At 39.2% G+C, this 27,854-nt stretch overlaps 1 protein-coding gene and 1 long non-coding RNA gene across 2 annotated transcripts; both read right to left on the reverse strand.

Moving 5' to 3' along the window:
• Positions 1-3,056: 3,056 nt before the first annotated feature.
• On the reverse strand, positions 3,057-27,258 carry LOC108252322 (breast cancer type 2 susceptibility protein-like). Its single transcript, XM_026823053.1, has 11 exons — positions 27,222-27,258; positions 26,218-26,347; positions 25,988-26,052; positions 9,049-9,209; positions 8,476-8,538; positions 7,338-7,524; positions 6,260-6,438; positions 5,464-5,612; positions 4,271-4,402; positions 3,648-3,771; positions 3,057-3,229 (listed from the first exon to the last, which is right to left on the reverse strand). The coding sequence occupies exons 1-11, from the start codon at positions 27,256-27,258 to the stop codon at positions 3,089-3,091; spliced, it is 1,368 nt and encodes a 455-aa protein (XP_026678854.1). The 3' UTR covers positions 3,057-3,088.
• Positions 13,139-14,459, reverse strand: LOC113467092. Its single transcript, XR_003391290.1, has 2 exons — positions 14,310-14,459; positions 13,139-13,238 (listed from the first exon to the last, which is right to left on the reverse strand). It is a non-coding gene; the product is annotated as an uncharacterized LOC113467092 (long non-coding RNA).
• Positions 27,259-27,854: the final 596 nt, after the last annotated feature.

Raw genomic sequence — 27,854 nt, forward strand, 5'->3', positions numbered from 1 at the left:
AATACCCGGGCTAAGCGGCGGCGGTTCTCCGTACCGTTCCAACGTTCTAATCTTCTTCCGAATCGGAGTCACCGAATCTTCGCCCGGAATGTCAAACGAACGAGAAAACTGAGCACCAAACTCCCGGCCAACACTATTTGGAGTACTAGTGAGGAGAGAGGAACTTGTAAGGCGCTGGGGCGTGGACCCACTAGGAGCACCTGTCACGGATTTATGTGTTCTCTTATGCAGGATCAGTTGGTTTGGCGTACCCACGTTAGGGGGAGCCACTGTATTCGCGTTAAGAATATTTTGTATTTCTCCAAAGCCGACAGTTGCTCTTCGGACAGGTGATTCAAAATGGCGGAGTCAAAATTGGAAGAAACCAAATTGTAAAGCTCCTCTCCTGAAATAATAGGGCAGGTCGTTTTTCGTTCAAGCGAACTAGGTTTTGCGCCATCGCAGGATTTAATCAAATTTAATTATTTTATTTCGAACACAATTCGCTTGCAAACATTTCAAAGGGTTACTTTCTGGTGTTTTCTTGTTGACCCTAAATGGGAAGTATTGTGTCTCTTATCGCCCATCTGTTGAGGGACATACTACGTGATGGACATGCTACGACACAGACCACATGCGTCTAATGTAGCAGTATCATTGTTTGCTGACTTAGGTTGAACTATGGGAGTATCATAATCAATATTATCAAGAAGTTGTTTGGCTTTCTTTAGACTTTCTTCAGATACAGTTAGTTTCTTGCCACTTGCTGATGCAAATTCTTGTATTGCTGAATTAGGTTGAACTTTGGGGGTATCTTCATCAATATTATCAAAAAGTTGCTTGGCTTTCTTTAGACTTTCTTCAGATACAGTTAGTTTCTTGCCACTTGCTGATGTAAATCCATTATTTGCTGACTTAGGTTGAACTATGGGAGGATCTTCATCAATATTAGCAAGAAGTTGTTTGGCTTTCTTTAGACTTTCTTCAGATACTGTTAGTTTCTTGCCACTTGCTGATGCAAAATCATTGTTTGCTGACTTAGGTTGAACTATGGGAGTATCTTCATCAATATTATCAAGAAGTTGTTTGGCTTTCTTTAGACTTTCTTCAGATACTGTTAGTTTCTTGCCACTTGCTGATGCAAAATCATTGTTTGCTGACTTAGGTTGAACTATGGGAGTATCATAATCAATATTATCAAGAAGTTGTTTGGCTTTCTTTAGACTTTCTTCAGATACTGTTAGTTTCTTGCCACTTGCTGATGCAAATCCTTGTATTGCTGACTTAGGTTGAACTATGTGAGTATCTTCATCAATATTATCAAGAAGTTGTTTGGCTTTCTTTAGACTTTCTTCAGATACTGTTAGTTTCTTGCCACTTGCTGATGCAAATCCTTGTATTGCTGACTTAGGTTGAACTATGTGAGTATCTTCATCAATATTATCAAGAAGTTGTTTGGCTTTCTTTAGACTTTCTTCAGATACTGTTAGTTTCTTGCCACTTGCTGATGCAAATCCTTGTATTGCTGACTTAGGTTGAACTATGTGAGTATCTTCATCAATATTATCAAGAAGTTGTTTGGCTTTCTTTAGACTTTCTTCAGATACTGTTAGTTTCTTGCCACTTGCTGATGCAAAATCATTGTTTGCTGACTTAGGTTGAACTATGGGAGTATCATAATCAATATTATCAAGAAGTTGTTTGGCTTTCTTTAGACTTTCTTCAGATACTGTTAGTTTCTTGCCACTTGCTGATGCAAATCCTTGTATTGCTGACTTAGGTTGAACTATGTGAGTATCTTCATCAATATTATCAAGAAGTTGTTTGGCTTTCTTTAGACTTTCTTCAGATACTGTTAGTTTCTTGCCACTTGCTGATGCAAATCCTTGTATTGCTGACTTAGGTTGAACTATGTGAGTATCTTCATCAATATTATCAAGAAGTTGTTTGGCTTTCTTTAGACTTTCTTCAGATACTGTTAGTTTCTTGCCACTTGCTGATGCAAATCCTTGTATTGCTGACTTAGGTTGAACTATGTGAGTATCTTCATCAATATTATCAAGAAGTTGTTTGGCTTTCTTTAGACTTTCTTCAGATACTGTTAGTTTCGACAATGAAACAGTTCAAATGATATTATTAAAAAGAGTGAAAAGGTTTTTCTCAGTTTGGCCATTCGGCACGTCTGCCTTGTAAGCGCCAGGTCGCGGGTTCGATTTACGGCCGGGCCGGATTTTATCTTAAAACAGATGAGGTTCGTTCTCGGAACGGCTGGCTTTCTCCTATCCTGTCTTCCTGCGCTCTCCGCTTTCGGAACGATAAGACCTTAGCAGTTTAGATGAGGTTCGTTCTCGGAACGGCTGGCTTTCTCCTATCCTGTCTTCCTGCGCTCTCCGCTTTCGGAACGATAAGACCTTATCAGTACAATTCCCTCTATCCATCAACCTTAAAAAATAAAACTATAATGGTGTACAGTGTTACCAAATCTGTAGTACGTCATCAAATTTTCCTATACAAACCCTTTAGAAATCTTCAGAAAATAACCGGTTCACACTGTACGAGTAAAGGAAGGCGCCTTCTGATTGGTTCATTCAAAGGTTTTTTTTTATGGTTTTACCTTGACCCCATTCCAGAAATGGACTGCTAGGAACTGACGGCGCTCATTGGCCAAATACACGACGGTCTTATTTCCGGTCTCCACACTGTGAGCTACCAAGCCAACCATGTCTATCTCTCCGAACCTAGAATGAAATGATATGTCACAGTGTCACAGGTATGGTTTAGGCAGAATACACCGGAGAAATGCGTTGCATTATTATTACCTTTGAATACATCGGGATAGCTGCGTTCCAGACAGCACAGTTTCCACACGAGGAGACAGAAATGATTCTCCACCCACTTGTCGCCGGGTTCAATTCCTCAGCCTCGTGAGGACAAATGAGTAGCTAATTTAATCAAGTAGCGACCATTGGTGGCATTACCAGTGTAAAAATATTTTTGGAAGATGAAAAATGATTGCAAAGGAAGCACTTAGAATGCTGTGATTTCCACTAAAAGTTATAAAAAGGAGCTGCTTTAACACAAATAAATTCACGATGATTGATTTGATTACTTACAAATCAGAGGAGTTCTTGCTATCTGAGAGATCAGTGGTGTGGTGGATAGAGAGGTCTGCAGTTGCATTGGGACGATACTGTAGATTACTGCACGCTACGACACTGCCCACTCGTAACACATCTTCATACCCACTCTCCTGATAACAGTGAAACAGTTCAAATGAGATTATTGAAAAGAGTGAAAAGGTTTTTCTCAGTTTGGCCATTCGGCACGTCTGCCTTGTAAGCGCCAGGTCGCGGGTTCGATTCACGGCCGGGCCGGATTTTATCTTAAAACAGATGAGGTTCGTTCTCGGAACGGCTGGCTTTCTCCTATCCTGTCTTTCTGCGCTCTCCGCTTTCGGAACGATAAGACCTTAGCAGTTACAATTCCCTCTATCCATCAAACTTAAAAAATAAAACTATAATGGTGTACAGTGTTACCAAATCTGTAGTACGTCATCAAATTTTCCTGTACAAACCCTTTAGAAATCTTCAGAAAATAACCGGTTCACACTGTACGAGTAAAAGAAGGCGCCTTCTGATTGGTCCAAAGGTTTTTTTTTATGGTTTTACCTTGACCCCATTCCAGAAATGGACTGCTAGGAACTGACGGCGCTCATTGGCCAAATACACGACGGTCTTATTTCCAGTCTCCACACTGTGAGCTACCAAGCCAACCACGTCTATCTCTCCGAACCTAAAATGAAATGATATGTCACAGGTATGCTTTAGGCAGAATACACCGGAGAAATGCGTTGCATGAAACGTGAAACTTGCACAAAATAGGAATCCGATATTCCCCGAATTGTCGGCTCTGTTCACTCAACACCCCGATCCCCGATGAACTAAAGCAAATTCCTGTCCTGCACTAAGGACTAGGAACCATTCCCCGAATTGTCGGCTCTGTTCACTCAACACCCCGATCCCCGATGAACTAAAGCAAATTCCTGTCCTGCACTAAGGACTAGGAACAACATAGTGGAAAAGTATTGGAATGTACGTGGAAGAATGACCTAATGGCCAAGTTTCCGACTTTTGACAAACAACTTGCATTTCATGAAACCGATTGTTCTCACGAGATTTTGTTTTACATTACACTGACTGTTTTCACAGCAAGGGTATAACAACTTCAGTGATCCATTGGGAACTGGTGCATTCAAAGTACTATCCCCGCTGGCTTATACAGAACCACTTACCTGGGTATAATGGGTGACCCAATGAGTGAGACGTGACGTGAATGGGCTAGTAACAGGTCATCAGTATCTTGATCACTAGGCAGGGGTTTGAATTGAGTGTGCTTAGTACTGGACAACTGAGTCTCAACATACCCGCTGGCTTATACAGAACCACTTACCTGGGTATAATGGGTGACCCAATGAGTGAGACGTGACGTGAATGGGCTAGTAACAGGTCATCAGTGGAAAAGTGTTGGAATGTACGTGGAAGAATGACCTAATGGCCAAGTTTCCGACTTTTGACAAACAACTTTCATTTCATGAAACCGATTGTTCTCACGAGATTTTGTTTTACATTACACTGATTGTTTTTACAGCAAGGGTATAACAACTTCAGTGATCCATTGGGAACTGGTGCATTCAAAGTACTATCCCCGCTGGCTTATACAGAACCACTTACCTGGGTATAATGGGTGACCCAATGAGTGAGACGTGACGTGAATGGGCTAGTAACAGGTCATCAGTATCTTTATCACTAGGCAGGGGTTTGAATTGAGTGTGCTTAGTACTGGACAACTGAGTCTCACCATACCTGGAAGTCAAATTAGATTTTTTGAGGGGCTCTATTCTTATTAGTGGCTTGAAATTGAAATTGAATGGGTGTGAATTGAGTGGCTTTTAGCTTCAGCCCACCTCTGTGGCCGAGTGGTCAAGAGCACTGACTCTCAACCTGGAGGTGCTGGGTTCGAATCCCGGCCAGGGCGGAAATTTTCGGTGGCTTTTAGCTTCAGCCCAACTTTGTGACCGAGTGGTTAAGGGCACTGACTCTCAACCTGAAGGTACTGGGTTCGAATCCCGGCCTGGGAGGAAATTTTCTAACCAGACTTTTCTATTCTTGGATAGGCATGGATGTACGAGAATGTGCCTTGAAGTAATGCGAAAGCGGTACCGAGGTACAATCTTTAAAATTAAATCCTTATAGGGATGATGAAGAATATGTAAAGAATGAATGGTTGATCGGCTGGTTAGGATTAGCTGTTCTTCTCTTTATTCTTAGTCTCACAGCCAGACATTTAAGGGCTCTATTTTTTCCCCAAGAACAAAACTCATCTGTTTCGGAAAAAGTTCGCCCCAGGCGGGAATCGAACCCGCGACCTAGCCCTTACAAGGCTCTCTAAACTAACTAGGCTGGTAATTTAGGGGAGTCCCATTACCTGAAGCCACTAGCTGTCACGTACTGCAGCCGAACCAATTTGCCTTCTCGTAATATTTCGTGAATGTTCGGGTCAGGTCGCCATAGGGTAAGCATAGCACTCTGGTCATGTGTGACGTCATAGATCTTGATCTTCATCAGACTTGTGACCTTGAAACAGAATGGATTTTTTTTCTTTTTTAAACATTTCAAATTTTATTTCTTAGATTAATGAAACAAATTAACAAGGTTATTATTATTTTCATTTTCATTTTTTTTTTTTTTTTTAAGAGGTATGATGTATGATAGAGGGTACTGTAACTGCTAAGGTCTTATCGTTCGAACTCTAAGAGAGAAGGAACACAGGATATGTGAAAGCCAGCCGTTTCGAGAACGAATGGTAAGCATAGCACTCTGGTCATGTGTGACGTCATAGATCTTGATCTTCATCAGACTTGTGACCTTGAAACAGAATGTTTTTTTTTTTTTCTTTTTAAACATTTCAAATTTTATTTCTTAGATGAATGAAACAAATTAATAAGGTTATTATTATTTTAATTTTTTTTTTTATTTTTTGAAGAGGTATGATGTATGATAGTGGGTACTGTAACTGCTAAGGTCTTATCGTTCGAACTCTAAGAGAGAAGGAACACAGGATATGTGAAAGCCAGCCGTTTCGAGAACGAACATTATCCCATCAGGATAAAATCCACCCCGGGCGGGAATCGAACCCGCGGACTAGCGCTTACAAGACAGACGCGCTAGCAACCAAGTACTAAGCTAACTCGGCTGGTTCAAGAAATAGGAAAGTCACCCACCTGTCGATTCAAATCAGTTCTACTGGCCACCTCTTGTTTTAATTCCTGGTTTATATTGGCCGCTATTTGATCTCGCACAGATATTTTGTATTTCTCCAAAGCCGACAGTTGCTCTTCGGACAGGTGATTCAAAATGGCGGAGTCGAAATTGCAAGACACCAAATTGTAAAGCTCCTCTCCTGAAATAATAGGGCAGGTCGTTTTTCGTTCAAGCGAACGAGGTTTTGCGCCATCGCAGGATTTAATCAAATTTAATTATTTTATTCCGAACACAATTCGGTTGCAAACATTTCAAAGGATTACTTTCTGGTGTTTTCTTGTTGACCCAGCACCTAAATGGGAACTATTGTATCTCTTATCGCCCATCTGTTGAGGGACATACTACGTGATGGACATGCTACGACACAGACCACATGCGTCTAATGTAGCAGTTGTTTCAGAAGACACCAAATTGTAAAGCTCCTCTCCTGAAATAATAGAGCAGGTCGTTTTTCGTTCAAGCGAACTAGGTTTTGCGCCATCGCAGGATTAAATCAAGTTTAATTATTTTATTTCGAACACAATTCGCTTGCAAACATTTCAAAGGGTTACTTTCTGGTGTTTTCTTGTTGACCCAGCACCTAAATGGGAACTATTGTGTCTCTTATCGCCCATCTGTTGAGGGACATACTACGTGATGGACATGCTACGACACAGACCACATGCGTCTAATGTAGCAGTTGTTTTATTGTTACGAAATAAAAACGGCGGTGAAACACTCATAAAAAAAAAAAACATGTTTTGACATTCCTGGGCTAAAACATGGTATAAATCTAGTTTCTAAGAAATAGATAGAGTGTAACTCACCAGATGTAACAGCACTCAACTGGGCCTTGCTCAACTTGCCCAGGCCCTGTTTCTTTCTCCCCTCTCTCCCCTCCTCTGTCTCATTCTGTTTTTTCAGTCGCGTATAGATCAGCTCGAGCTGTTTCTCATAGTACTTCTGAAACTTCATCAGAGCCACATGTTTTGACATTCCTGGGCTAAAACATGGTATAAATCTAGTTTCAAAGAAATAGATACCTAGAGTGTAACTCACCAGATGTAACAGCACTCAACTGGGCCTTGCTCAACTTGCCCAGGCCCTGTTTCTTTCTTCCCTCTCTTCCCTCCTCTGTCTCATTCTGTTTTTTCAGTCGCGTATAGATCAGCTCGAGCTGTTTCTCATAGTACTTCTGAAACTTCATCAGAGCCAAGTTCTCCGTCTTCTCGTTACGAATGGTCGCCTGAAATTAAACGAAACCGATTCTGTGGAAGAGCTCACTAAGTGAAAATCCTGCCATTAAGGCCTAAAATAAATAAATAACAAGGCACTTTCTTTTCCATCCATGCCTATCCAAGAACCGAAAAGTCAGAAAATTTTCGCCCTAGTCGGGATTCGAACCCAGCACCTCCAGATAGAAAAAAAAACCATACCTTTCCTCCAGTATTTTTCTCCAAATACAGGGTAGGATATATTCGGGCCAGCAGAACCCTGACCTGAGGGACTAGACCACCCCGGGGCAATACTGAAGACAGACTGATAGGAAGGGGCGTGGATCAGAGCCAAGTTCTCCGTCTTCTCGTTACGAATGGTCGCCTGAAATTAAACGAAAAATGAAACCGATTCTGTGGAAGAGCTCACTAAGTGAAAATCCTGCCATTAAGGCCTAAAATAAATAAATAATACATGTATTTTGAAGAGGTTTGATAGAGGAAGCTGTAACGGAGGTCTTATCGTCCCGAAATCGAAGATATTGTAGACGTCATTGACCCGTTTTCATTTGGGACACAAGTCTTCATAGCGTTTATGTCTGTAGACGTTAGACTAGTATTTGACAGGGTGGTGTCTACTCCTGTTAGATTAGCAGCATCACTCTTAGAACCTACAGGGTGTGAATGGTTCAGCGTTGAAACATGTTCTAGTGAAGGAATTGCGCCATGTGAGAAGTTGCTATCACAGATCGAAGATAGAAGGAAGACAGGATAGGAGAAATCCAGCCGTTCCGAGAACGAACATTATCCGTTCAGGATAAAATCCGCCTAGCGCTTACAAGGCAGACGCGCTACACCACTTTCGCATTACTTCAAGGCACTTTCTTTTCCATCCATGCCTATCCAAGAACCGAAAAGTCAAAAAATTTTCGCCCTAGTCGGGATTCGAACCCAGCACCTCCAGAAAGAAAAAAAAAACATACCTTTCCTCCAGTATTTTTCTCCAAATACAGGGTGGGATATATTCGGGCCAGCAGAACCCTGACCTGAGGGACTATCAAAAAGTTGCTTGGCTTTCTTTAGACTTTTTTCAGATACAGTTAGTTTCTTGCCACTTGCTGATGTAAATCGAAACCGGTAGGGTGGAAGAGTTCACTAAGTGAAAAGCCTGCCATTAAGTCCTAAAATAAATAAATAATACATGTATTTTGAAGAGGTTTGATAGAGGAAGCTGTAACGGAGGTCTTATCGTCCCGAAATCGAAGATAGAAGGAATACAGGATAGGAGAAATCCAGCCGTTCCGAGAACGAACATTATCCGTTCAGGATAAAATCCGCCTAGCGCTTACAAGGCAGACGCGCTACACCACTTTCGCATTACTTCAAGGCACTTTCTTTTCCATCCATGCCTATCCAAGAACCGAAAAGTCAAAAAATTTTCGCCCTAGTCGGGATTCGAACCCAGCACCTCCAGAAAGAAAAAAAAAACATACCTTTCCTCCAGTATTTTTCTCCAAATACAGGGTGGGATATATTCGGGCCAGCAGAACCCTGACCTGAGGGACTAGACCACCCCGGGGCAATACTGAAGACAGACTGATAGGAAGGGGCGTGGCTACGGGACAATAGCCGAGTCTGGACTGCCAATGAGCGCGCCTGGTGGAGTTGGTGTGAAGCTTGAGATAAATGTCCGCCTTCATGTGCAACGGGTCACAGCCTGGGGGAGGGAAAATGGAGAAAATATTTCAACCGATTAGATTTTTTAGTGGTTCACCCGACCCGTCTTTTGTACGGGATCAGGGTATCTTCATCAATATCATCAAAAAGTTGCTTGGCTTTCTTTAGACTTTCTTCAGATACAGTTAGTTTCTTGCCACTTGCTGATGCAAATCCTTGTATTGCTGACTTGGGTTGAACTTTGGGGGTATCTTCATCAATATCAGCAAGAAGTTGTTTGGCTTTCTTTAGACTTTCTTCAGATACAGTTAGTTTCTTGCCACTTGCTGATAGATCAGGGGATGCTGTTTTGAGTCTTGACCTTGGTCTATTGGTACTCGTTGTTTTGTTTTCTTTGGGTTTCTCATGACTAGAACAATATCATCAAAAAGTTGCTTGGCTTTCTTTAGACTTTCTTCAGATACAGTTAGTTTCTTGCCACTTGCTGATGTAAATCCTTGTATTGCTGACTTGGGTTGAACTTTGGGGGTATCTTCATCAATATCATCAAAAAGTTGCTTGGCTTTCTTTAGACTTTCTTCAGATACAGTTAGTTTCTTGCCACTTGCTGATGCAAATCCTTGTATTGCTGACTTGGGTTGAACTTTGGGGGTATCTTCATCAATATTATCAAAAAGTTGCTTGGCTTTCTTTAGACTTTCTTCAGATACAGTTAGTTTCTTGCCACTTGCTGATGCAAATCCTTGTATTGCTGACTTAGGTTGAACTTTGGGGGTATCTTCATCAATATCATCAAAAAGTTGCTTGGCTTTCTTTAGACTTTCTTCAGATACAGTTAGTTTCTTGCCACTTGCTGATGTAAAACCATTATTTGCTGACTTAGGTTGAACGATTGGGATGTCATTATCAATATTTTCTAGAAGTTGTTTGGCTTTCTTGATGCTTTCTTCAGATACTGTTAGTTTCTTACCACTTGCTGATACAAAGCCTCTAGTGGTTGGCAAAGCGAAATGTGGAGCAGCATTTGAATTATTTGGGTCATGTTCTCTAGCTTTCATGATATTATCTTCACGCACAGTCAATACCTTGCCACTGACAGTTGGAAATCCTGGCGTTTTAGGTAACTTTGTGTTATTACTGGATTTTATAATAAATTCTTCTGATTTATCAAGTTTCTCATTTAAGAAACTACGATCGTTTTTCTCAGAATCAGCCTTTTGTGGTAATTCGGAAATAGGGTCAATACTATCCATAAGTTTCTTAGCTTTCTCCAAGCTTTCTTTCGAGACCGATAACTTATTTCCACTTGCTGTTTTGAATCCTACATTGGTAGTAGGTAATTCAAATGTAGAACTATTTTTCCAACAAGTGTTATGTGATTCAATGGGATGTTCCGTTCTTTCAACAATGCTTTCAGACACATGCTTTGGATTTTCACCAACACAATTTGAGGTTTCCGGTGATTTATTTGGAGTTGTTTTCCTCACGTCCTCCTTTCAGACACATGCTTTGGATTTTCACCAACACAATTTGAGGTTTCCGGTGATTTATTTGGAGTTGTTTTCCTCACGTCCTCTTCGGAAATATTCGTCACCATTTTGTTTGTATTGGGGGAGGTGGTAACATTCAGTGCCTCCTGTGATATATCTAGGATTTGTTTTCCTTTTTGGATACTCTCTTCAGAAACGGTTATCGTTTTACCTCGTGCAGTTGTGAAACCTAGACTTTTCAGTGGTAATAAGGTTGGCTTGGCAAATGAAGTGTTCAGTTTGTTATCGAGCTTTTCACCAGCATGACAATGTACCTTTGGAGTCTTTTCTGTATCTCCAAGTAAACATTCAAGAATAAACTTTTTCTTGGCAGCGCACGTAATTTTAAACACAGATTTCCTAGAGAAGCCTTGAAATTCTTCTTCTATACAATGGAACGTGGAACAATAAATCTTGTTTGCGGAAGTCAGGACGACATCTCTGGAAAATCCACGGAAACCATTTTCCATTTTGTTTGTACAAGACGGGTTGGACTTTACTCCTGATTTATTAGACGTGATCTGTTTCTGACTAGAAATATCATTTTTTAAACAAATATTTTCCTTGGAAACTAAAACATCAAAGGTTTTTATAGTTTTCATCTTGAGGTTTCCAAAGTTACAATTCAAATCTGGGCTAGGCGATCTTGTGTAGCAAGTTGGAGGATTCTTACACGAGGGGTCTTTTGTTGATTTCTTTTCAACATGCTTCCGCCTAGACTTTTCAGTGGTAAAAGGGTTGGCTTGGCAAATGAAGTGTTTAGTTTGTTATCGAGCTTTTCACCAGCATGACAATGTACCTTTGGAGTCTTTTCTGTATCTCCAAGTAAACATTCAAGAATAAACTTTTTCTTGGCAGCGCACGTAATTTTAAACACAGATTTCCTAGAGAAGCCTTGAAATTCTTCTTCTATACAATGGAACATGGAATAATAAATCTTGTTTGCGGAAGTCAGGACGACTTCTCTGGAAAATCCACGGAAACCATTTTCCATTTTGTTTGTACAAGACGGGTTGGACTTTACTCCTGATTTATTAGACGTGATCTGTTTCTGACTAGAAATATCATTTTTGAAACAAATATTTTCCTTGGAAACTAAAACATCAAAGGTTTTTATAGTTTTCATCTTGAGGTTTCCAAAGTTACAGTTCAAATCTGGGCTAGGCGATCTTGTGTAGCAAGTTGGAGGATTCTTACACGAGGGGTCTTTTGTTGATTTCTTTTCAACATGCTTCCCCGATTTTGCCAGTGCTTTAGGCATATCACACTTTTTCTCATTTAAAAAATTGGAATCTTTGGGTGCTGCCAAATTACCACTGGTCAAAATAGGACGATTGACTAGACATTTCTTTTTTCCTTTATCTAAAGGATTGGGAAAGAGCGTCGTCACATTGGACCACTTTCTTCAGACAGGACGACTGGTTTTCCATTTCACAGTCGTAACGATATTTCAGTTCGTACAGGAGGTTGTCCAGCGTACAAAGCTTGCCTGAAATACAAAATATCTCGTAGGGCTCGTTTTCTATAACGAGTAAAAAGACAAAGTACCTAGTATAATAAGACTACCTCTATGGCCGAGTGGTCAAGAGCACTGAATCTCAACCCGGAGGTGCTGGGTTCGAATCTCGGCCAGGGCGGAAATTTTCTGACCAGACTTTTCCGTTCTTAGATAGTCATGAATTTCTAGATAGCAAGACAAAGTACCTAGTATAATAAGACCACCTCTATGGCTGAGTGGTCAAGAGCACTGACTCTTAAACCGGAGGTGCTGGGTTCGAATCTCGGCCAGGGCGGAAATTTTCTGACCAGACTTTTCCGTTCTTAGATAGTCATGAATGTGAAAGAATGTGCCTTGAAGTAATGGGAAGTTGGTTCCAAGGTACATTTTTTTTATCCTTTTTAAAATAAAACCTTGAAATTTACTTCGTTCGTTCACTTACCTGCCTCGGTGGTGTAGTGGCCAAGGCGCTCGCCTGGTAAACAGGAGGGCGGGGGTTCAATCCCAGCCGAGGTATGGAAATTTATGAGTTTGGTATAAATTAAGGTAGCACCTGTAATGTTATTTGCACAACTTACACAAGTTACTTGATTTTGTTTCATGTTTGAAACAGATGATTAAAATGAAAATTCCAATTGCTCTGCATAGCACATAGAAAAGATTGGAGAAAAAAAAAATGTGAAGAAAAAAAAGAACCCCCACTAAATCTAATATTGTATGATTTACTTATATTCGTCCTCTTACATATTATTAAGAAGTTATTAGAAAACAGTCCAACAGGTCATTTTTTTTCTTCACTAAGATGTATGGGTAAATAAATTCTTACTGAAATTTTTTGGCTGACGAATCTTTCACTTGAGGTGTGGACACAACTTGTGAGCTGATATTTCTGAAAAAAGAAATGTCATCATCCAATTCTTCTATATCTTGTTTATTCACTGATGTCTCCATGGTTTCAATCCAGTTTGAAGAATTGGATATACTGAATGTAAGTTGTTGTCCTCCTTCTACTCATTAATTGAAGATATTCAGAAATTCATCACTGCAAGTAAAAGTATGAAATCAAGACAAGTGTAGAGGTAGAGTAACCATGTTTTTCAAAGTCAGCCTCTCAATCAAAAACTCCCACATGGAAAAAAAATGCTAAAGTTGGTAGTGCACAAAATTGGCTGTGCAAAAGAAATGGCCAACAGAAGGCTACAGAAGCAATTCAATCATATACTTTGCACATCTACAATTCATGCCAAAAAAAAAAAACTGCCCGAATGTACAATTTCTCTTGTATGCAAATTTATTTCTTCATGGAAGCATGATAGTAGGTAAATAAACAACGAGATGTAAGTTGTTGTACTCCTTCTACTCATTAATTGAAGATATATTCAGAAATTCATCACTGCAAGTAAAGTATGAAATCAAGTGTAGAGGTAGAGTAACCATGTTTTTCAAAGTCAGCCTCTTAATCAGAAACTCCCACATGGAAAAAAAATGCTAAAGTTGGTAGTGCATAAAATTGGCTGTGCAAAAGAAATGGCCAACAGAAGGCTACAGAAGCAATTCAATCATACACTTTGCACATCTACAATTCATGCCAAAAAAAAAAACTGCCCGAATGTACAATTTCTCTTGTATGCAAATTTATTTCTTCATGGAAGCATGATAGTAGGTAAATAAACAACAACTAACGAGAAGTATCTAGGCAATCAAGAATCAAGTAGGTTTTTCTTTTAAACTCCAACATTTTTTTTTTATGGAGTCAGTATTTCAGTAAGTACATAACATAAACTCAACCTCACCTGTGTGAAGGTATACTTATATTATCTTGATAACTGGCATTACTTCTTTTCAGAGCATGTTCAAACTCACATCATAACTTGATTAGAACGTAGAAATATGAAAATTTCCTTCAAACTTTACCCTTTCAAGCACTTTTTTTTTCTAGATTTCTAATTTTCTTTCACCGCAGATTTTTTTTTTTTTTTTTTTTTTAAGTAAACAACGACTAACAAGAAGTATCTAGGCAATCAAGAATCAAGTAGGTTTTTCTTTTAAACTCCAACATTTTTTTTTATGGAGTCAGTATTTCAGTAAGTACATAACATAAACTCAATCTCACCTGTGTGAAGGTATACTTATACTTGATAACTGGCATTACTTCTTTTCAGAGCATGTTCAAACTCACATCATAACTTGATTAGAACGTAGAAATTGTAGAAAAATGAAAATTTCCTTCAAACTTTACTTTACCCTTTCAAGCACTTTTTTTCTAGATTTCTAATTTTCTTTCACCGCAGAAAGACAGGTAGTTGATAGGTAAAAATTTGAATTTTGGAGGCAAACGTTTTGTAAACATTTTTGAGCTGTTGCGCATGCGCCGTGTGTGCGCGTTAAAATCCCTCGAGAAAATCCCACACACACAAACGGGATTTAAAACTTAAATCCCTCTATACATTTCAAAATAATCCAAAATCCAAAATCGACATTTTTGATTTTTATATTTTTTACTTTTTTTTGTGATTTGTATTTGTAGCAGAATTAGCAGATATTCAATATTGCAGAATATGCAGATTTGATTTTGCTACTAATTAAACTGATTTGCAAATTCTACGAAATTGTTATTTGCTGATTTTGCTGTTTCGTTTTCGAACAGATGTGTAGACGTGTATTTTGGAATCAGGACTTTGGAGTGAGGATTGTACATTTTCAAAGTTAATTTCAAGAATACATTTATCCTATTTTTTGATCTGTTCTATCAGATCACAGCTACTTTTCTTTACCCTAGTTTATCAAGTTCAATAAAGCGGAAAGCATACTGTCAAAATGGCATAGGTCTTGTGAACTCTTCAACACATCACTGAATGTGATCAAGCAACCTTTAGCTCCTGTATTAGTACATTGCTCTGTACTTTTAGTTTTACAAACGTCATTTACATCACTCATTTCTTTCATCGTTTCTAGTTCTAGAATAGCAGCTTTATTAACATTCAAGTTGCATATTTGACTGATCAAATTTCTGTCCTTATTTTTGTATAGGTTGTTGGGGTAGATAAATTTGTTTTTCTGACTGTTTGCTGATGCAAATCCTTGTATTGCTGACTTAGGTTGAACTTTGGGGGTATCTTCATCAATATTATCAAAAAGTTGCTTGGCTTTCTTCATTAGAGTTGCTTGCTTCTTAGGAATGTCAATATTTTCCAAGACTTCTATACCACTAAATTCGCTTTTCACTCGCGGATTAATTTCATTTTCAAAAGTATACTCTGCATGTTTAATATTCTTTGAAAAGCTTGTAATTTTCACTGTATCATCGGTTTGTTAGTTTCTACTGTATTATGACAATGCAATGTACTTTCAAGGTGACCAGTTTCACGAGTACATCGGTCATTTACATCAATTATTTCCTTGTTGGTTTCTTCGTAGCCGATCGAATGGTCCTTTTCTAGTTTCTCATAGATTGAATCTAGCTGTGTGTTGGTGAAATCCCTGTTCGGATTGCTTGGTTTGTTAGTTCCCACTAAATTAGGTTGACATAGGTCTTGTGAACTCTTCAACATATCACTGAATGTGATCAAGCAACCTTTAGCTCCTGTATTAGCACATTGCTCTGTACTTTTAGTTTTACAAACGTCATTTACATCACTCATTTCTTTCATTGTTTCTAGTTCTAGAATAGCAGCTTTATTAACATTCAAGTTGCATATTTGACTGATCAAATTTCTGTCCTTATTTTTGTATAGGTCGTTGGGGTAGATAAATTTGTTTTTCTGACTGCAGACATTGTTCATTAGAGTTGCTTGCTCCTTAGGAATGTCAATGTTTTCCAAGACTTCCATACCACTAAATTTGCTTTTCACTCGCGGATTAATTTCATTTTCAAAAGTATACTCTGCATGTTTAATATTCTTTGAAAAGCTTGTAATTTTCACTGTATCAACATTTACATCACTCATTTCTTTCATCGTTTCTAGTTCTAGAATAACAGCTTTATTAACATTCAAGTTGCATATTTGACTGATCAAATTTCTGTCCTTATTTTTGTATAGGTTGTTGGGGTAGATAAATTTGTTTTTCTGACTGCAGACATTGTTTATTAGAGTTGCTTGCTTCTTAGGAATGTCAATGTTTTCCAAGACTTCTATACCACTAAATTCGCTTTTCACTCGCGGATTAATTTCATTTTCAAAAGACTCTGTATGTTTAATATTCTTTGAAAAGCTTGTAATTTTCACTGTATCATCAAGATTAGGGCTTTTCATTCCAACAGTACTGTCAGGACTTGTAATTCTAACAGTATCATCAAGGTTAGGACTAGTGGACCGCCCTGGATAAGTCGTACTCGTATTTCTATCGTTCACAAAGTTCAGCATCCTAGGAACAGCTTGTAAACTATTGACATTGTTTCTCGTAGGTGTTTTATTTTCCAATTTTACAGCAGCTTCCTTATCTTCACTTTTCAATTCAATCAACTCGTCCAGGTAACGAATTGACAGGTTATCAATTTTGGTCCCATTGTTTGATTTCTTGGAATTGTTCAAACTTGATTTCAATTTTTCATAAGATGGAGTAACAAGGAGGATCTTCATCAATATTATCAAGAAGTTGTTTGGCTTTCTTTAGACTTTCTTCAGATACAGTTAGTTTCTTGCCACTTGCCTATCGTTCAGAAAGTTCAGCATCCTAGGAACAGCTTGTAAACTATTGACATTGTTTCTCATAGGTGTTTTATTTTCCAATTTTACAGCAGCTTCCTTATCTTCACTTTTCAATTCAATCAACTCGTCCAGGTAACAAATTGACAGGTTATCAATTTTGGTCCCATTGTTTGATTTCTTGGAATTGTCGTATTTCTATCGTTCACAAAGTTCAGCATCCTAGGAACAGCTTGTAAACTATTGACATTGTTTCTTGTAGGTGTTTTATTTTCCAATTTTACAGCAGCTTCCTTGTCTTCACTTTTCAATTCAATCAACTCGTCCAGGTAACAAATTGACAGGTTATCAATTTTGGTCCCATTGTTTGATTTCTTGGAATTGTTCAAACTTGATTTCAATTTTTCATAAGATGGAGTAACACTAGTGATATTAATAGGGGAGTCTAACTCTCCACAGTCTTTAACAATTGAGTTGTCAGATGTATCAAATAATACTTTGCAAGGATTTGTTTTAGCTCTCACATGATTGTTTACGGTTTTCTTTAGTGATATTAATAGGGGAGTCCAACTCTCCGCAGTCTTTAACAATTGAGTTGTCAGATGTATCAAATAATACTTTGCAAGGATTTGTTTTAGCTCTCACATGATTGTTTACGGTTTTCTCAACTCTCCGCAGTCTTTAACAATAGAGTTGTCAGATGTATCAAATAATACTTTGCAAGGATTTGTTTTAGCTCTCACATGATTGTTTACGGTTTTCTTAATGAATGATTCACCTTGCTTTCCATTGGGTATTGTCTCATCACTTTCTGATGCAGGACTATCACTTATCTTACTATTTACTTTTGATCCTTCCTGATCGTACTTGGTAAAATTTTCACACAATTCTTTTTGTCTTTTGAAAGAGCCATTTACCAGCCCATGACTGGAAGTAGTTTTACTTTGTTCACTATCAAACAACAAAGGTGATATCAACTTGTTTGGTAGGGAATTCTTGTGTTTGGGCTCAAAAGTCTCAGAACTCCTGTCAAGCAATTCACTACTGTCACATTTTGATGTATTTATCTGGAAAGATAAATTTGAAATTAGATAAATTTGATTTGAAATTAGATAAATTTGATTAAAAGAATTTCTTCTATGCAATTTAAAAACAAAATAACTTTCTAGATGCTCTGTGAAGGCCCATAGTTAATTATAACTTGAGAAAGTAGCTTTTTTTTCTCCTTTAAAGTGATTTAACTCTACAGACAGTAAGTTGTTTGCACAAAAAAAAAAAAAAAAAAAAAAAAAAAAAAAAAAAAATATATATTTAAAAAAGAAAACATTTGAAATTAGATAAATTTGATTAGAAGAATTTCTTCCAATTTGAAAACAAAATAACTTTCTAGATGCTCTGTGAAGGCCCATAGTTAATTATAACTTGAGAAAGTAGCTTTTACAACTTCATTTTTTTTTCCTTTAAAGCAATTTAACTCTACAGACAGTAAGCTGTTTGCACTGAAAAAAAAAAAAAAAAAAAAAAAAAAAAAATTTCGAATTTGAACACCTTCTTCATGGTTCCGGTCAAAGAATGCCGCTTACACACAACGAAACCTCGATGTTTTCTTGTCAGGTTCGTTATTTCATTTTATTTTTCAATTTATAAACATTTTAAACATTAACATTTTTAAACTAGGTAAATGAAATAATAATAAGTATTCCAAACCCACCCACCCTGAGGAACATGGTTTGTTCCCAGAATCCCGGATACCCGGATGGATGGGTTTTTAGTGCCGTTCTTACGATTGTGAAAACAAGGGCCAAAAAAGATAATAAAATAAAAATAAAACAGGTTTTATCAACAGTTACGAGAACACGGTTTCATTCTAAAAAAAATCACTTTTCACACCTTTTGGTAACACTCAAAATAAACATACAAGTAGTAGATAAGTACCGAAAAAGGCAAATTTCCTACATTTATTAGTATTAGCTAAATTTCCACGGAGACTACAGTGAACACGGAAAAGTATGCAGTCTATGCAGCTAATGTTTATCTACCTATAACTTTTGATTCCCGTTCAAATATAAAGCATCTGACCTATTTACTTGCTCACTCAGAAATGAGTAAAAATAAGGTTGGGTGAAAGAGCTCTCAAGAGAGAATTCTGCGAACAAACCTCGAAAAATAAATAAAATAAAATAAAATGAATGTCTAACCTAACCTACTTCTACACCCCCAAAAAATACCACTTCGTGGCATAAAAAAGACCCCGCCAAGTCGTTCCTCCCAAAATAAATCAAGTGCCCACAAAAAATAAACAAAAATCCATCCCACCCCAAAAAAGATTGGAAATCAATTTTGTACCCCGCCTTTTATTCACTTTATAGTACCTACCTTTCTTTCCTCTCATTGCACTCCTCTTTCCTCTAATATTACTTCTGCTTCACTGCATTGGCGGCGTGCTTTCCCCTCATTGCACTCCTCTTTCCTCTAATCTCACTTCTGCTTCACTGCATTGGCGGCGTGCCATCAATTTAATTTTAAAGCATTGCACGCCGCCAATGCAGTGAAGCAGAAGTGAGATTAGAGGAAAGAGGAGTGCAATGAGGGGAAAGAAAGGTAGGTACTACGTGAAGGAGGAGCACACAAATTATGAAGTGAATAAAAGGCGGGGTACAAAATTGATTTCCAATCTATTGAGATTATTTGTGTTTATGTCAATAAAAAATGGTTATTGTCTATTGAAAAAAAAAAAGAAAACTCGTTAAAATATTTGCGATCGAAAAACGAGTACAATGTTTTCGTCGATGGTGGACATCGAAACTGGGCCCTTCGAAAAAAAAAGAAAACTCGTTAAAATATTTGCGATCGAAAAACGAGTACAATGTTTTCGTCGATGGTGGACATCGAAACTGGGCCCTTCTGTACGTCAAGCAAGTGTGTTCCAAATGGACTAACCGTCTCGTATTTATTTACAAAATTCAACTTCATTAAATACTGAACATCCAGTCTAGTTAGCTTGGAGGGTAGCGCGCCTGCCCTGTAAGCGCTAGATCGCGGGTTTGATTCCCAATTTCCCACCCAGGGCGGATTTTATCCTAAACAGATAGGGTTTGTTCTAGGAACGGCTGGATTCCCCCTCTCCTGTCTTTCTTCTCTCTTCGCTTTCGGGACGATAAAACCTTAGCAGTTGCAGTTCCCTGCAAAAAAAAAAAAAAAAAAAAAAAAAAAAAAAACAAAACTTACTCACCTTGGGAAAACCTTTTTTGCAGTTTTTTCTACATAGTACAAAACTTCCTTATTAATCAACTCGAGCGATAATTTAGAATTTTTCCCCTAAAAATCACTCTTTTATCAAATTTAAGGCTGAAGGGGCCCTTTGGGGGCCTTGAAAATATGAAAAGGTACACCTACCACTCACGAGAAAAAAAATGAGCCATCAACCATCAAAATCGGTGCAGTGGTTTAGGCTGTAGAGCGGTCAACGTCAAAGAAGAAGCGGCAGCAGCAGCAGCAGAAAATGATGAAAAATTTGACGTTTTTCAAAGTCAAATATCTCCGGCTAAACTTAACCGATTTTGATGACATTTTTTTTCAACTTGGTCTACTTTCATGCCCCAACACACACACGCAATCCGTTTTCTTCCATCATTTGTAGTTGTCCCTCTACAACTACCTGAAAACGGCTACTTTCCCTGTCGCGTATAATATCTCTAGTAGCGCGGTCAAACTTTCTTGACTTGGCGGGGCGGAGCGCTACCGCGCTCCTTAATATTACGCTTGAATCGTTCCCAAGAACAACGGCCTATGTGAAAAATTTCGATTTTTTTTTCTTTAGAATCGAGTCCTATGTGATCTCCTCGTTTTAATGCACTATTCAGTTTTGGGGGGAGAAAATCGGAAGTCGTTTTTTTTTTACCAACTTCGTGAAGATTTGAGTAAAATTTCAGAAGAACAACGGCCTAAGTGTGTAAAGTTTTTGCCTCGGGGCAGGATGTTTTCGGGGCAGGATGTTTTCGGATGTAAGTGAGAGTTTCATGTAAAAGGGCCGTTCCATGTGTAAAAAAACATAATTCTGGGATAAATTTTACATCTCTGTATTAAAATGTCTCTCCTGAAAAGTAACGAAAATAACATAGGCCGTGGCCTTCTTGGGAACGATTCCTTAATGTGGAAAGAAGTGAAAACTCCGAAAAGGGGGAAGGAAAACCAGGGAAAAGATAGGAGATAAGAGACGAAAGGCGAGAAATGAAAGAATATCCAGGGACATAGATAGGGATAAATACGTAAGAAAATATGAGATCAGGTTACGAACGGAGGAAAGAGGAGTAAGAGAAGAGAAAATCAGACAAGGCCATGAAAAAATATGTAAATGGTAAATGAGAAGCAATAAGAATTTACAATTTGTAAACAAAAAGGAAAAGAATAACAATAAAAATAGAGAATATAATAGCAAATGAACAAATAAAAATAAAGAACAAACAATCCAAGATTTTTATCTAATATTCAAATTTCAACTGATCACGGCACGTAACTTATCAACCACTCTTCTACCTTCCCAATATCTTGTCAGGCAACTTAATTACAAACTTTTGTACACGGACAATGGGCCTCCATTCATAAAACTTGACACGAGACAAACATTACGATGTATTTTGTCTACAATACATCGCGAAATTAAACTACTCGTGAATCGTGAATAATACCTTCAGAAATTTGTTATCAATGAAATTCAAACAATGAACTTCGTATTCTAGTCTTTTAAATGTGCCTATTCCCCTAGATAAAGTTACGAAACTCGAAAGCACGAAAAAAAGATCACATTCTTATTTGAAAAAATTAAATAAAGGTTAATTTCAAAAATACTACGCGTCAACACAAGGTAAAACCTTTCCTGTTTTGCTACAAAGACGAGAAAAAAAAAAAAAAAAAAAAAAAAAAAAAAAAAAGGAAAAAAAAAAAAAAAACGAAAAAAGATCACATTCTTATTTGAAAAGAAAGTAAAAATAAATAAGTAAAGGTTAATTTCAAAAATACTACGCGTCAACACAAGGTAAAACCTTTCCTGTTTTGCTACAAAGACGAAAAAAAAAACGGGAAAATCAATAAATCAGAGTTTGCTTAGACAACCGCGACACTTTTGTGCACCAAGGGTTAATCTAAGCTTCTCTTCAGACACGACTTTCTGCCCGCCCTGTCCTACCCTCACTCTTTTGAAAGTTCTTTTTACTTTATCCTTATTCAATAGGTACCTATTTTTTTTTTTAATACATTATGTATTGCAAGAGCTTTGTATTTTAAATTGATGTTCATGATGCGATTTTTCATGCATTTCAATTTTTTTACCGACTAAGAGGGAGGGAGAAGGGGAGAGGGAGGGGGAGGGAGTGAGAGAGGGAAAGAAAGGGAGGGAGAGAAACAGAGAAGGTATGAGGGGGAGGGAGGGGGGAAGGAGAGAGAGAGAGAAAGAGGGCGAGAGATATGAGGGGGAGAGGGAGGGTGGAAGAGAGAGAGAGGGAGAGAGGGTGAGGTCAGAGAGAAGAGAGAGAGAGGGCCCTCCCTCTCTCTCTCTCTTCCACCCTCCCTGTGAGAGTGGGGGAGGGAGAGAGGGAGAGCAAGGGAAAAAACAGACAAGATGATTTCAACAATGTAATAAAAGGTAACACGTGTAAATAGACGATTTTAATAAAGAACAACAAGATATAACACAATGAAAGAAAAATAAATTGCAGGTACTTCTTAGTGAAAAAAAAAAAAATGCAAGTCATTTGATTTGACTTACGCAAAAATAATGGAAGCAACAAAGACCGAGGGGATTCGAACCCACGTTTATTTGTTTATTTTCTCCTGGGTCGATACTAGGCTATGGTCCCTCGGGACTCCGTTGTGGACGCCTACTAACCGTAATAAGTCAACACGTTCCCACCAACCTAACAACTGAATCTGGACGAACCCTATTGAGGCAGCAACACTCCTAGAGTTGGATAAGGAGGAGTGAAGTCGTCAACAACGTTAGTAACAACAACACGTTCACTTCTTCAGGGCGCGGAACGGTTTCAGCAGCTTCTTGCTTCTCAAGGACATAATGCTCCATTGAGGATGCTTCTATCCATGAGCGTGGTTTATTTTTTGAGTCGGGACTCCGTTGTGGACGCCTACCAACCGTGAAGAGTCAACACGTTCACTTCTTCGGTACGCGGAACGGTTTCAGCAGCTTCTTGCTTCTCAAGGAGATAATGCTCCATTGAGGATGCTTCTATTCATGAGCGTGGTTTATTTTTTGAGTCGGGACTCCGTTGTGGACGCCTACCAACCGTGAAGAGTCAACACGTTCACTTCTTCGGTACGCGGAACGGTTTCAGCAGCTTCTTGCTTCTCAAGGAGATAATGCTCCATTGAGGATGCTTCTATTCATGAGCATGGTTTATTTTTTCTTGAGTCGGGACTCCGTTGTGGACGCCCACCAACCGTGAAGTGTCAACACGTTCACTTCTTCGGTACGCGGAACGGTTTCAGCAGCTTCTTGCTTCTCAAGGACATAATGCTCCATTGAGGATGCTTCTATCTATGAGCATGGTTTATTTTTTCTTGAGTCGGGACTCCGTTGTGGACGCCTACCAACCGTGAAGAGTCAACACGTTCACTTCTTCGGGACGCGGAAGGGTTTCAACAGCTTCTTGCTTCTCAACGAGAGTATACCCGGGCTAAGGGGCGGCGGTTCTCCGTACCGTTCCAACGTTCTAATCTTCTTCTGAATCGGAGTCACCGAATCTTCGCCCGGGATGTCAAACGAACGTGAAAACTGGGCACCAAACTCCCGGCCGACACTATTTGGAGTACTAGTGAGGAGAGAGGAACTTGTAAGGCGCTGGGGCGTGGACCCACTGGGGGCACCTGTCACGGATTTATGTGTTCTCTTATGCAGGATCAGTTGGTTTGGCGTACCCACGTTAGGGGGAGCCACTGTATTCGCGTTAACCGAGGAATGGGATGTGTTTAGAGAGGTATTCGTATGGACAGAACTGTTTAGATTACTAACGGAGGTATTTAGATTTAAGCTGGATGCGTTTCCATTTGGGACGGACGTTTTTATAGCGTTTATGTCTGTAGCTGTGGACGTTATTAACGCGTTTCCATTTGGGATGGACGACTTCATAGACGCATTTACGTCTGTAGACGTTAGACTAGTATTTGACAGGGTGGTGTCTACTCCTGTTAGATTAGCAGCATTACTCTTAGAACCTACAGGGTGTGAATGGTTCAGCGTTGAAACATGTTCTAGTGAAGGAATTGCGCCATGTGAGAAGTTGCTATCACAGACACTCTGGTTTTGGTCGGTCGTACCTCCCAGGGTTCGATGCTGGTCGCGGCAGGATTTTTTGGCGCCCAGTTCGTTTTCTAGCAGGCTTGGCCGTTTTCGGCTCAGCATGGGGTGAGATTGCACGGATGATTGGTTCAAAATTGGTTTGGTCTGGTTGAGACTTGAATTTGATTCAAGTTGCTATCACAGACACTCTGGTTTTGGTCGGTCGTACCTCCCAGGGCTCGATGCTGGTCGCGGCAGGATTTTTTAGCGCCCAGTTCGTTTTCTAGCAGGCTTGGCCGTTTTCGGCTCAGTATGGGGTGAGATTGCACGGATGATTGGTTCAAAATTGGTTTGGTCTGGTTAAGACTTGAATTTGATTGGTTCAAAATTGATTTGGTCTGGTTGAGACTTGAATTTGATTGGTTCAAAAATGATTTGGTCTGGTTGAGACTTGAATTTGATTGATTCAAAATTGATTTGGATGGGTTGCGAATGGCATTCGATAGATTCAAAATTGATTTGGACTGGTTGAGACTGGAATTCGATTGGACGGAATTCACAGTCTTGGCGGATTGGATGAGAGACTGGCACTGCGCTAGATACTCCTTCGTATTCTAAACAAAGCGGAAATACAAACAAAATTTGGTCTGGTTGAGACTTGAATTTGATTGATTCAAAATTGATTTTGATGGGTTGCGAATGGCATTTGATTGGTTCAAAATGGATTTGGACTGGTTGAGACTGGAATTTGATTGGATGGAATTCACAGTCTTGGCGGATTGGATGAGAGACTGACATTGCGCTAGATACTCCTTCGTATTCTAAACAAAACGGAAATACAAACAAACGGTAGTAGCCTACTGCTGGGTTACAGGGACTCTTCTGTCCTATTCGAACAGTATAAACTAGTAGTTCTGTGAACTGTAGACCTCACTCAGACTCTTTTGCCCAACATACCTTTCCTCCAGTATTTTTCTCCAAATACAGGGTGGGATATATTCGGGCCAGCAGAACCCTGACCTGAGGGACTAGACCACCCCGGGGCAATACTGAAGACAGACTGATAGGAAGGGGCGTGGCTACGGGACAATAGCCGAGTCTGGACTGCCAATGAGCGCGCCTGGTGGAGTTTGTGTGAAGCTTGAGATAAATGTCCGCTTTCATGTGCAACGGATCACAGCCTGGGGGAGGGAAAATGGAGAAAATATTTCAACCGATTAGATTTTTTAGTGGTTCACCCGACCCGTCTTTTGTACGGGATCAGCACGGCGTAAGCGGCATGACTTTGATGCACCGCCATTTTGAATCAGGATGGAATGTGACAAATTCAAATAGCCTATGTCACCTTCAGTACTCTTTTTAACAACCACAAAAATCAAAATCGGTCGAGGCTAGTGAAAAAAGGACAAAAACAGGTCTATCAGGCGGGATTACACATACAGACAGGAATTTTTCTAATGTGATTTTAGGGATCCTTGATACATAAGGAATAAGGATAACAAAATTTACTAGTCTAAACAATGTACAGACAAATCTAAACAAGAGATCTATCAAGAATTGGGGTTTTTAGACAAAATTATTTTTGCAGAAGTAATACAAGGGTTTATGATGATGACTCATCTATTGGACTCTGACATGTTAAGACCAAAAATAGGCAATGCCCAATTCTGGGACCCTAAATTTAAACTTGCGACGTGAACCTGTACCAAATTTCATCAAAATCGGACCAGGCAATCGTGAGTTATAGTGGAACAAATATCAAGCATAGACAAATCTACAGTTTTATTTATACAGATATCACGCGTACTGGGAGGGGCACGAACGTGAAGAGGTCGAAACACCGCCCGGCCTATATACCTTGATCATTGTTGTACAGCTCAGCATTGCACGTGATGAGTTTGGTGCCCAGTTTGACCCGTTGCCTAGCAACCAGACAAATCTACAGTTTTATTTATACAGATATCACGCGTACTGGGAGGGGCACGAACGTGAAGAGGTCGAAACACTGCCCGGCCTATATACCTTGATCATTGTTGTACAGCTCAGCATTGCACGTGATGAGTTTGGTGCCCAGTTTGACCCGTTGCCTAGCAACCAGAGCTTTCATTTCCTCATCCACCACTGCCCGGATTCGATACCATCCATCTGTCACCTCCAGATGAACCTCTTCCAGAAGAGAAGCACTTCTGTTCAGTTGAGTGGCCGTACCTCCTGAAACTAGAACGAGGATTTGATAGAAATTTACTTTATTATTAATTTAAGAGGTTTGATAGAGGGAACTGTAACTGCTAAGGTCTTCTCGTCCCGAAATCGAAGAGAGAGGGAAGACAGAATAGAAGAAAGTCAGCCGTTCTCAGAACGAACTTTATCTGTTAAGTATAAATCCGCGCTGGGCGGGAATCGAACCCGCGGCCTAGCGCTTACAAGGCAGAAGCGCTACCAACCAAGCTAACTAGACTTTTAATTATTTTAAGAGGTTTGATAGAGGGAACTGTAACTGCTAAGGTCTTCTCGTCCCGAAATCGAAGAGAGAGGGAAGACAGGATAGAAGAAAGTCAGCCGTTCTCAGAACGAACTTTATCTGTTAAGTATAAAATCCGCGCTGGGCGGGAATCGAACCCGCGGCCTAGCGCTTACAAGGCAGAAGCGCTACCAACCAAGCTAACTAGACTTTTAATTATACAAATATTGGGGGAGGTGGTAACATTCAGTGCCTCCTGTGATATATCTAGGATTTGTTTTCCTTTTTGGATACTCTCTTCAGAAACGGTTATTTTTAATTATTCACCTATTTCGGTAACCTTTGACCCTTTATAATAGCTTGCACCTTGTTTTTATTTTGTACAATTAAGTCGTACGGCTTTATTGCTGATCCACTGAAAAAAAGCCTGACGTCATACCTAAGCTTTTTTTCGAAGAAAAGAGTTTGCCTTAAGGCCTGTTCCCACTTGTCGTTCGGGAAAAAAATCGTGTCATGTGTAGTGGGAACTCTCTCAATCAAATTACATTGCCTACAGGATATTTTGTTCGGAAAAAAATCGGATAAAACTCACGACAAGCGGGAACGGGCTCTCATTATTTGAATACATACCTGTGTGTCTGGACACTCGACTCACGCAAAGCACCATTCTCTGTACCTAGATACGTCTTACGTAATAAAAAGGACAGAGAACAGGTTTTAGTTGCAATCACTCAAAGACTTTAAAGAATAGTTGACCTTTTTTAAACAAGAGATCTACCAAGAATTGGGGTTTTTAGACAAAATTATTTTTGCAGAAGTAATACAAGGGTTTATGATGATGACTCATCTATTGGACTCTGACACGTTAAGACCAAAAATAGGCAATGCCCAATTTTGGGACCCCAAATTTAAACTTGCGACGTGAACCTGTACCAAATTTCATCAAAATCGGACCAGGCAATCGTGAGTTATAGTGGAACAAATATCAAGCAGTAGTACAATCCTACCAAAAATGGATTATTTTAAAAATATTTAGACGAAAAAGTACAAAATTTAAAGAAATATCATGCAACCACTTACCATAGTCTTGAGCTTAGCAGTCAATTCTGCAAGCTGCTGACTTAAATGTTTACTGCGAGGATTTCTAGAATACATCGAATGTTCCGTGGAGTAACTGCTAGGTATACACAGATCTGTGCTGGTATCACTGCAACAAACATAACATTTTTGCCGCCCTTGACGAATTTGAACACCTTCTTCATG

This window comes from Diaphorina citri, unplaced genomic scaffold (assembly GCF_000475195.1).
Source record: "Diaphorina citri unplaced genomic scaffold, Diaci psyllid genome assembly version 1.1 scaffold19, whole genome shotgun sequence".
Lineage (NCBI taxonomy): Eukaryota > Metazoa > Arthropoda > Insecta > Hemiptera > Psyllidae > Diaphorina > Diaphorina citri.

Coding starts and splice junctions, on each gene's coding strand:
- LOC108252322 (XM_026823053.1), bottom strand. CDS start 27,258: ATGGTGCTTTGCGTGAGTCGAGTGTCCAGACACACAG. Junction 26,053..26,217: donor ATGAAAGCTCTGGTTGCTAG/GCAACGGGTCAA, acceptor TCTGGTTGCTAG/GCAACGGGTCAAACTGGGCA. Junction 5,613..6,259: donor GAACTGATTTGAATCGACAG/GTGGGTGACTTT, acceptor TTCTGTTTCAAG/GTCACAAGTCTGATGAAGAT.